Source organism: Akebia trifoliata, chromosome 14, assembly GCF_017979445.1.
Source record: "Akebia trifoliata isolate Shusen 1 chromosome 14, ASM1797944v1, whole genome shotgun sequence".
In the NCBI taxonomy this organism is placed as follows: domain Eukaryota; kingdom Viridiplantae; phylum Streptophyta; class Magnoliopsida; order Ranunculales; family Lardizabalaceae; genus Akebia; species Akebia trifoliata.
Window position 1 is genome coordinate 21,564,270 of NC_141388.1, and position 11,658 is coordinate 21,575,927.

General features: G+C 34.5%; 1 protein-coding gene across 6 annotated transcripts; it reads left to right on the forward strand.

Annotated features, from left to right (window-relative positions):
* The first annotated feature begins 2,625 nt into the window (after positions 1 to 2,625).
* LOC147386540 (uncharacterized) lies at positions 2,626 to 11,116 on the forward strand. 6 transcript variants are annotated; one of them, XM_086424373.1, is made up of 9 exons: positions 2,626 to 2,945; positions 4,007 to 4,147; positions 6,176 to 6,247; positions 6,609 to 6,716; positions 7,914 to 8,024; positions 8,098 to 8,194; positions 9,123 to 9,251; positions 10,218 to 10,361; positions 10,492 to 11,116. In XM_086424373.1, the coding sequence occupies exons 3-7, from the start codon at positions 6,181 to 6,183 to the stop codon at positions 9,133 to 9,135; spliced, it is 396 nt and encodes a 131-aa protein (XP_086280499.1). In that variant the 5' UTR covers positions 2,626 to 2,945; positions 4,007 to 4,147; positions 6,176 to 6,180; the 3' UTR covers positions 9,136 to 9,251; positions 10,218 to 10,361; positions 10,492 to 11,116. The 6 variants fall into 6 exon arrangements, 5 of the variants coding, with proteins under 5 accessions (XP_086280499.1, XP_086280500.1, XP_086280501.1 ...); XM_086424374.1 differs by having other exon boundaries at positions 4,014 to 4,147; XM_086424375.1 differs by lacking the exons at positions 2,626 to 2,945; positions 4,007 to 4,147 and adding an exon at positions 5,703 to 6,099.
* Positions 11,117 to 11,658: the final 542 nt, after the last annotated feature.

Consider the following 11,658-nt stretch of genomic DNA (forward strand, 5'->3'; position numbering starts at 1 on the left):
TCTTCACCCACACAACACCCCCTTTCTTCCCCACTCCTTCTCCCTACTCTCTCCCTCTCTCCCTCTCTCACATTTTGATGAGGAACACTATTATAAAAGAGAAGGGAAGCAACGAATTAAATGAGACATATTTTTTTGCTTAGCTACCATTAAAAAAAAAAACCTACAACTTTTTTTTTCTCTCCATTTTAAAAATCTGTTGTGGTCTCCCTCATTTCCACGTTTTCTTCTCTAACATTCCTTCCTCTCTCTACCTTGCACCTCTACCCTTCCCTATCTTCTTCCTCTCCATAAATTAAAAAAAAAATGTTTTTCAGACTGCCTCCATTAAAAAATAGTACCCCTTCATGTCCAAGAAAAAAAATAGCAACTTTTCTTCTCCAACCAGTCCCATTTTCGGCATCATCAACATCACCATTAGCAGCCCCATCTACCATCACCAACATCACCATTAACAGCCCCATTTTCAGCATCATCAACATCACCATTAGCAGCCCCATCTACCATCACCAACACCTCCATTAGCAGCCCCATTTTCAGCATCATCAACATCACCCTTAGCAGCCCCATTTACCATCACTAACACCTCCATTAGCAGTCCCATTTTCAGCAGCATCAACATCACCATTAGCAGCCCCATTTACCATCACTAACACCTCCATTAGCAGCCCCATTTTCAGCACCATCAACACCCCCATTAGCAGTCCCATTTACCTTTAGTTTCAACACCATTACAGTCTCCATTAACGGCTTCCAACCATCTCTTTCTCTCCTTTAGGGACGCCACAACAATACAATTTCCAGCCCTATCTTTGTCCCGCCCCATTGCCTCACTCCTCATCAATTCGTTGCAACAACAAGGTCCGTTGTAGCCTCTCTGCTACCTTCATTTTTTACAGCGAATAGTCACGAGTTTTGGAGATCATACCTGAAGGAATCGACCCTTGTTATCCCCTCTTAGGTGAGTTTATTTATTTTTAGTTCTTATTTTTATTTTTACTTTTTTACATTTTTGCATTAGTTGGATTAGTAGAATATTTCTTATGTATGTTTTCTGTTTTTCTCATTTATTTATCTATTTTTTTATAATTCTCGTTGCATATTAACAAGGTTGGTAGAATATTACTTTTTATTTTATTTTATTTTTCATTTTGCATGTTTGTTTTTCGTGGATGTCTTTTTTGTCATTTTGTTTGCGTATTGATAGGATTAGAATACTTTCTTAGGTAGTTTCCTATATATATATATATTTTTATATTAATAGGTTAGGAAAAGAAAAATTTATGCCTCTATTTTAAATTTTTTTATTATTATTCTCGACTTCATTTTTATTTTTATTTTTTATTTCTTTTATTTTATTTTTATTTGAATCACTTCACCGATTTTTGGGATATATGTGGCATTAATGGCAACTTTTATGTTTTCGAAATATTAATGGATTGATTCGACCATTTTTAGATTGATTGAATTAACTCGCATATATCAAATTGGTGGATCGGCTCATTGGGTGTTTATATTATCAAGTAGATTCATTGATTTTTTTTAGCCAATTCGCAAATATTGGAATTCACTACAACATTTTTGATATACAGCAGCGGTTTATAACAGCGGATAATTTTATCCGCCGCTATATATACATTTTTTGCAGCGGATAATATTATCCGCCCCATATAGGTAGACTTTTTTGCAGCGGATAACTATATCCGCTGCTATAGGGACCCCGACATATCCACTTCCTACTTATTCGGTGCATATAACAGCGGATTAGTATATCCGCCGCTCAAAAAACAATATTTTTTATATAAAGAGTTATGTTTAGTGATTTTATCTCTGTATCATTTTTTTAAAAATTGAATCTAGCAGCGGATTAATATATCCGCCACTACAAAAATCAATTTTTTATATATAAAAAATTATGTTTAATGAGTTTTCTTTATCAAATTTTTTTAAAAATTTAATCTAGCAGCGGATTATTATATCCGCCACTAAAAAATCAAAAAAATTTTAATATAAAAAATTATGTATAGTAAATTCTGTTTATCAATTTTTTTTAATTGAATATAGCAGCGGATTAGTAAATCCGCCACTAGAAATCAATTTTTTTATATAAAAAATTATATTCAGTGAGTTTTTCTCTTTATCAATTTTTTTAAAAAATTGAATATAGCAGCGGATGAATATATCCGCCGCTATAAGGATCCCTTCCATATTCCATCAATTTTTTTAAAATTGAATGTAGCTGCGGAATAGTTTATCCGTCACTAAAAAATGAAATTTTTTTTTATATGAGGTCGGTTAAGTGAGTTGTTCTCGTTGTCAATGTTTTTTTAAATTGACTATAACAGCGGATTTGCGTATCCGCCACTAAAAATTAATTTATTTATATAAAAAGCTTGGTTTAGTAGGTTTTGTGTATCAATTTTGTTAAATTAAAAATTAATTCAAAAGATGATAGGTTAATTTTTATATAATTATCAATTGAATTTAGCGGCGGATTATACTTTCCGCAGCTATAGATAGAACATTTTCTATTTAGTACGACAATTTATAATAGCGGATCAAACTTTCCGCAACTGTAGATACAATTTTCTATTTAGTACGGTGATTCATAATAGCGGATGCTGATTGCCGCAGCTGCTGTTGGGGTGAGTTTTTTTGTAGCGGATAACCATATCCGCTGCGAGAGAGAAACATATAAAACGACTTACCTACATATGTTACAGCGGAAAAAAGGATCCGTCTGTAAAATTTTCTAAATGAAAAAACACAAAACAGCGCGCCAACTTTGTTTCCCTCTTCCCTCTCATTTTCCCTCTCATTCATTCATCCATCACTCTCTCTTGTTCTCTCATCTATTGGTTCGTCTGTTACTCTCTCTCTCGTTCTCTCATTTGTTGGTGGATATGCTTGTGAGATCACTTCGACAAGTTCGATTGCAAAATCTGGTAAGCTCTCACTCTCTCTCTCTCTCTCTTTCTCTTTCACTCATCTCTTTCTCACTCTCTGCAACCCATCGATTTCTATTCGACCCTTCAACATCCATGGAATCGACCACCCAATATGACACAAATTTCAAACCCTAGAGTTTTATCGATTTCTTTTGCTGATTTTGATTTCGATTGGTTTCAAGGTTTAATGGCATAGATCATGTTGTAACAATCCTCCCATCTCAGCCGTTGGTTTGACCCATCTGTTGAACTTGTGATTGTGAACCAGTGCTTGGCCGTCTCTCTGGTTTACCAAAGTTTCAAAATGCTTGTAAATTTCATATTAACACTTGGACACGAGAAATGGAAATGGAAATTACTTACCTCAAATGATGTTTGAGGTAGACCATAGTTATAAGATTTCTTGGTTTTTCTAAATATTAAAAAAATCTCCAAATAAATGACTAGCCGATTAAATTACTGAATTAGTGGATGATTTATTGATAAATCATCAAATATGGTAATATTTTTACCCTTCACCCTCAAGATTTTATTTTCTTAAACATTAAACTCTCAAGAACAAGATATGGATGTTGAAGATGATGGGTTTCAGTAAAAAAAATAAAAATCATTTGTATATTCCCAAAAATTTCTGGATTTTTTACAAAAATTTTCTGAATTTATCCAATTAACCGAATTAATCCCACTAATGAATAGTTAACGTGTCCGAACTTGGTTACTATGAGGTAGACCATCAAAGTATGCCTGAGATGAGAAGGTATTGTTAGGATTCCCTTGAAAAATGAATCTCTAGAAAATCCATACCGATGCCTAGGAATCCTATGTTTTCATTCTCATATCAGCGTTATCTTTGATGCCTAGGAAAAAATGACTTTTTCACGACAATAAAATTCCAGCTTCTTTTAATTGATTTATTTATTAAATTATGAAAGGGTAAATCTTGGGTTAGAGAAAATTCTTTGTCTTGTGGAGAAATTTGTAATCTCATCAACTTGGTGAAATGAAATGACATATGGATAAATTGGCACGCCTTTGTAAATTATTTATATGTTTTCTAGTATACAGGAGCTGGGGGATAATCTCGTTAACAATAGCCTACTTTTGGCAACTTTACACTTTGTGGATTCTGGTCCAACTACATGAAGCAGTTCCCGGGAAGAGGTACAACAGATAAGTGGAGCTTGCACAAGCAGCATTTGGTGAGATTGCATTCCATCACTCACCTTTCTATTGATGAAATAATGATACCCATCTGGTCGATCTGATCCGATGATTGTGGCTATCTGATTTTTTAGAGTTTCATTTACTTTGAAATTATTTATTTGCTTGCATGATCTACAACTCTGTGTTCAATCTTTTCACACAAACAAAATTTCTCTAAATCATGCATTTTTTTTCTTTTAGTGGCATATGAAGCTTACCATTGACCCCTATTTGAAATTTTGTACTGCCCAATTTTCTATTAATAAAGTGTTGTATACAGTCATGTTTGTAGTTGGATTTGCATATATATATATATATATATATATGTATACAGTATACAATACTGTAGTTAGATGATATAGTTTGACAAGCAAGTTTTCTATTCCATAGTTATTTTGTTGGGAATTCACTTCAGGATTCCGGCTAATGATGAGGGTGATTATTTGTTGCATGGTTTTGGTTTATGCCTATATTTCAATGGAATCTCTCTTGATGATCAATATAGTCCAACCTTTGCGGTGTAGTTAGTATTAGAATTCTAGATCATTGACCAAGTGGTGTCTTGGTTCCCCAATCCATGGATTAGAGCTCTCTTATTATTATATTAAAGTGAGCCAAGGCTTATGATAAAGAGTTTTATAGTGGTGTGTCAGATTTAGAGCCCAATAAGCGAATCCATTAAAATAGAGGAATTGAGCCAACTTATAAGGAAACCCCAATAGGAACTTTCTTGAAATATTGATCTACTGTGTTAACCAAACAACTACTCCAAAAGACCAAATTGTTGGAGAGGGTAGAACTATGAATATAAGACGGTTACGAGACTTACTAGGGTGGGTGCTCTGTTAGGGGAGGGGGCGATGGTGTGAAAGGGGTGAGTAGTAGTGGTAGATGCCATTGTTCAAGGAGGAGGTTAGATTTCATTACTTTTATTTTTTTTCGTTTGTTATGTCTAAGGACTCAGGTTGTTGATTAGATCTAAAATAAAATGAAAAAAAGAGATTCCTTTGGGTTGGCTAATCAAAGGCTTGACATCAAGAGCAGAGCCATGATTTTCTTGTAGTGGGGGCAAAATATGATTAGTTGTATAGTTGAAGAACTTGAATGGAGGGAGGTGAGGGTGTGGGAGCAAATGGAGAAAGGTGAGGGAGTGGGGACAAATGGGGCATGTAATTAGTTGAAAATATAGGGGTGTCTCAAAGTTCTGTGGGGACAAATGTGATCACGGGGGATGGGAAGTAATTTATTCGTTTACTTCAAATAACCTTGATAATAATAAAGATTATATATATAAATGTGAAAGCATTATGGTCTTCACCTAAAATATCTCCTTTTAAAATTCCCTTGGGATCAAGGCATACGTGGCATGTGTTGAGGTGTGGGAGGAGGGTTTCAATCCTAAAACATCTCCTTTTCAAATTCCCTTGGGATCATGGTGTACGTGGCATGTGTTGAGGTGTGGGAGGAGGGTTTCAATCATCCACCCTTGGTGCATTGCACATGCCAACACCTACCAGTAATTATTAAATGTTGAATAATGTTGAAGTGACTTCAAATATTGATTTCATATTGTACTTTGCTGACTAGGAGGTGTTTGTGAACTATAAATGCTTTCCATCGAGATATGAGTAAAAGGCATCTATGGCTCTGGTTGGCAAGGTTGTGCAAGGGCTTAGCCTAAGTCCAAGCTAGATTTTGATCGAGCTATTAATCAGAAATTAATAGAACATATATTGTATCTTAGTTTTGAAGCATCGATTGAATGATACATAGTGATACATTTTTGCTCCCTTTTAATGGTGGAGATGGTTTGTGTTCCACATATTATATTATGTAATATTATAATTATCTTTATTTATTCAATCTGGAAAATTTACTGATACCTAATAAGCCATGTATGATGGGCATCAACGAAGCTGGAAGAGGACCTGTTTTAGGCAATAGTTAGGTATTAACAGAGCAAGATCCAATCTTTAATAGTTAGGTATGTATGTTTGCGTTTCTGATTTTTTCACTTGTTTCAGGTCCCATGGTTTATGGATGCTTGTATTGCTCTCTTTCCTATCAAACCACTATTTCTTCCTTGAAATTTGCAGGTAAAAGGGCTTCCTTTTCTTCTTTCTTTCACTCCTTCTACTTTGATTTGATATGGGTTTTTTGCATTTAATGATTTTATCTATCTTATAAACATGGCTTATCAATTCAGTGGAATGCATTTTAAATTCTTGAACTTTTTATGATTCATATGATAGGTTGGATTGAAATAAGAAAATTATTGGGTGAAATTGTTAGATCTTGCTTTTATTTATGTTTTTCTGATAACATTAGTCTTTATCTGCACTCATGTTGTTTCATGAAAGTCTCTTGTTGTGCAACCCATCGAGGTGGGTGCGGGAATTTATGGTAACATGGTATGGGTTGAGAGCAATTGTAAAATTGTTTCTTTTAGTATGTCAGATTTAGCAGCTGTTTCCGATGGGTACTTTTATATGTTTGATCTGCTTGGCAAAGCTCTTGCTGCACCTTCTAGTTATGCCCCCACTACCAAAATGCTCTCTTTAACAGGTATTCAATTTAATTGGTTCATTAATCACCAGTTCTTGGCTTACATCTAATAAAATCTACTTATTTGAAGGAATGTATTGAGGAACTATAACTCCTTAAGGCTGATAAAGTGTTAACTTGATGGAACTAAATTTCAAGATTTTGTAAAATGATAGTTCGTCTTTTTGTTTTGGTCTTATAACTTGGTTGGATGCCTAAACAGTGGGGAAATTATATTCCTTCTGACGATAATGACCCTGATAATAGTGAGGTTTGAGTGTAGAAATGGGGGCACTTTTAGTCTTCCAAATTTTGGTGTAAACAAACAACTATGTAACCTTCTCTCAATCTAATAGTAAAGATGTACATATCATGTGCGTCTGTGTGTGTGATTCAAGGAATAACACATGATCATGGCGGTGTATAACTAATCCTTGAGATAATTAAGAACAAGATATGCATTATCGGGATATGTATACAATCTTGACCGTTAGATTTCATGCATATCATATCAAACCATGAAATGAATTCTCTACCTAACCCTATGAACTGGGTTCATTCTAGTTCACCACCCATCGAGTGAGACTAATCACACGGACACACGCACCATCCCTTTGAAAAGTCCTACGTGCAACTGGTTGAATCAAGTCAACTGGACCTTAGAGGATGGCTAGTGTCGAAGCCAGGATTTTGCCCATGTGGGGGCAATAGTAACGGATTTTTTTTTATCCGTTGTTGATATCTGTCACAATAGATTGATACTTTGAAAATTCATATGGGGCAAGTGCCCCTACTGTAAATCCACCCGAGAGTGGCCCCACGGAATTCATTGCTTAGTTGGGTTTCGAACACTTGACCTACCCTTCTTGTGAAGCATCTAATGCATGGAAACTATCAAAGTCATCGGAAGAGCCGATGCCATGAGGCACAATGCAGGCCATTTATGACATGGTTGGTACCAACATTGACATCATGGACACTTTCTTCAACTTCTGCTCTCTTGATAGGAAGCTCTGAAGCCAGCGCATGTTTTTAAGCTTTACAAATCCCATTTTTGAAAAGAAAAAGAATTTCAGATGTTTTTTTAAAAATGTGTTTCCATGTTGACTTCATCTCAAATGGTTTTAATTTTGTATATTCATGGGCTGCATACCGGCAAACATATATTTTCTTTGAATTAGCTATTAAATTAATATTTCTTTTTGATCATTTCCATAGATAAAGTGAGATTGGATGTTGTTAGAACAGAGTCCATTTTTTTGGATGGAAATGGCCATGCATTTTGGAGATTGGAAGGCTATTCTGATGAACCACATATATTGCTTCAAGGTGTGTCTTAACTGCATTATCTTAATGTTTGATTTTACTATCAATTTCACATTCAAGCATTTTTTCCACACAGATATTGGAAGCTGGGATTCTGTTACTCCTCAGGACAAGTGGTTTACCTACGGTTCTGAACAGTGCAAAGTGGTTGAGGATTATATATCTTGTAAAAGGTGAGCATTATTCTTGTTCAAGCCTAACTTATGGTTCATCTGTGCCCTATTGCTGCTTCTATTGCTTAATGACAAGAGGATTAGTTAAATCTTAATAAGTCTATGAAGTATATCATATATAGTTTAGTCATGGGGTATATAACAGTCTAGTAGCAACATCTGGAATGTAGCTCTGATTCTAGTGTCATGTGGTTCCTACGAAGTGCCAACTTAACATATCGTACCTTGTCAAGCTTGTCTTCAACCCGTGACATTATTTGTTTTATTTTATTTTTATACTTATCGAACCTTGTCAAGCTTGTCTTCAACCCACAATGGAATAGACATGACTTGGAATCATATTGTCCTGAGTCAATTTGGATCATTTGGACCTGATTCAATACAAGTAAAAAAACGTAATGGTCTATTGTATGGATTGACCATAGTTAGCCAAAATTCACCACCTCATAACATGAATCCTGATCATGCATTTTATTCACTTCATTCTAGGGCATAGAACAAAAGACATGGATGTCCTTTCTGACACTTGAATACAATAGACGGAATTTACCTTTGAGAGATTTTTCAAAAGTTGGGATAACTTAAAGAGAAAATAATAACCCTGAATTTATTAGTAAATCCAGTGGCAATAAGCATTAAAGGATGTGAATCAGCCCAATAATGCAGCTAAGATCATTCAACATGCTCTGTGAAATTAGAACTTTGACAAATTTACAATATCTTAGCCACATATTTGTGTGGTTCATGTTGGGAGCATAATGTGGAGTTTGTTTTCAAGTTACTATTCAATGAATGTTCATAATATATACCGGAACTTATAAAGATTTGTATATGCATGTTGAAGTTTGGTTTTTGGTTGCTTGTAGAAATATACTGCAATGTACCAGTTTTATATCCTGATATCTGCATGGAATTTCGATTGCTTCAGGGAACTCCAGTGAACATTATTGTAGGTTCTCACGTATGGGTTGAAGACCAAGCATTAGCTTGGATTGATGGAGAGGTATCTAAGATTAATGGCACGGAAGCTGAAATTCGAACTAGTAATGGGAAAACGGTATGATAGGCTGCCGACAATATCAAGCTCTCATTTCCTTGAATACTTCCTATGGAAATTAAGATGCCAATTCTCATGCAGTTTAATATGTATGCTTGCACCCATGATGCTTAACCTCCTCATGTTCAGAAACATTTAAGGGCATTTTCTTGGCTAAACTGCTTCAAGTCGGATAGACTAATTCTAACATGATATGTTGCAATGAATAAATGAAAGATTATATCATGTATACTCCTTTTTATTCATTTGTAATTGTTTCTATGTTTTATAATCTGAAAGGTTCAATGTTCTTCTAGTTCTTCTTGTCACTGTCAACAATATCTGGCACTATTTGCATTTTCTTTTCCTCATTGCCTAGTGCTGGTTTCCCATTGTGGTAAGAGATTCTGTCCATAATTGTTTCATATCACTTGCTCTAGTGCCTTTTTTCTTTTCTATATCAAATTATACAATAAAATCTTCTATCCCATGGTTCTTCTTGAAGATTAAGTAGCCTTCATATGCATTTAGATCTCTCAAGTTGTCCCTTTAATGTCAAATTTTGCCTAGCATAATAAGGTCATGCCTGTGTATATTCTCAAAATTATTCTGTCTTTATAAATCTAACCAAATTATTTTCTCTTTACAAGTCAATCCAGTTTGTGCAATTCACTGGCCAAATGACTCTTTTTTGTACAAGTTCACGAGTTACTACATTACGTTCCCCTGCACCCAGAAAAAAATTCAAAATGAAAAGGACACACTTTTCAATACCTACTTGCTACAGTTGCATAGTTGATGGAGAAACGCGTGGTTCAGATGCATTTCCATATGTCATGTTTCAAATCCTGAGTATCAGTTAATTTAAAATTTAAGAATAATGTGTGACTTGAAGTTACAAGTTAATACCCCGAAATATCATGGGTATTGATTGTTAATATTATTAGTGCTGTGTCATGAAATTTTTGCTACTTTGATATTATTCAGGTTGTTGCCAATTTATTGAGAATATATCCGAAGGATAAAGAAGCTCCTGCTGGTGGAGTGGATGACATGACAAAGCTATCTTATTTGCATGAACCTGGAGTCCTGCAGAATTTGTCAACTAGATATGAACTCAATGAAATCTATGTGAGCTTTTCTTGTTGTTGTTCTTGTTCCTTATTTTCTTTTTCTTTTTTTTGAGTTAATTTTTGCTAAAATCCTCAAAACTAAGGGTTGTGCTATAATTGGTATGTCCTAATCTTTGATATCATGGCAGACTTATACTGGAAACATTCTTATTGCCATCAATCCATTCCAAAGATTGTCTCATATATATGATGCTCACATGATGGAACAATACAAGGGAGCACCATTTGGAGAGTTAAGCCCTCATGTCTTTGTTTAAATTCAGGATGAAAAATATATTTTTTTTTTTAAATTTAAAAATGACCTATTGCAGCGGATCTTAAAATCCGCCGCTATATGCTGTATATTTTTATTAAGTAAAAATTTACCTATTGCAGCGGATCTTAAAATCCGCCGCTATATGCTTTATATTTTTGTTAATTAAAAATTTTCTTATTGCAGCGGATATTTAAATCCGCCTTTATATGTTGCATATTATATTATTTTTAAATTGATCTATTGCAGCGGATATTAGGATCCGCCGCTATATGTTAAATATTCTATTAATTATAAAAAGTGATCTATTGCAGCGGATATTTATATCCCCGCTAAAGATAGTACATTTAACAGCGGATACTATTTTCCGCTGCTACATTTAGCGACCGAGGCAACAACGTCGAATCTTGTTTCCGCTGCTCATCGCCGCAATATCTTTTACCGGCGGAAATATTACAATATAGCGGCGGAAAAATCCGCCGCTGTAGACCAAAAATGTTGTAGTGATTGATCAACTCATGAATTTTTGAATACATGAAAAATAAAAAATCGATTTTTTTTCAATTCGCTAATATCAAATTGGGTTAACTCACTAATATTGGAATCGATCCACTCATGAATTTTTGAATGCATGACAAATTAAGAAATCGATTTTCTCAAGGAAAATCAATGAGTCAACTCGTTGATTTTGGGAACATTGAAAATTTGAATCAAATTTTTTAAAAATTAGGCATGTGGATTAAATCACCGATTTAATACACTTGGCGATTCCAAAAAAAAAAATTATGATTCTTTTGGTTAACAAATTGCGAGTCGACTCGCTGATTTTCGAGACATTGAAAATTTGAATCGATTTTATTTTAAAATTAGGCACGTGCTTAACTCACTGATTTAATACACGTGGCAACTCAAAATTTGTGAGTTAAGCGATTGAATTTAATGCACGTAATGGTTCAAAAATCGAATCTCTTTGATAAAATATCGTCAATGAGCCAATTCACTAATCTTATATATGCGGCATTGAAAATCGATTTCGTGTTGT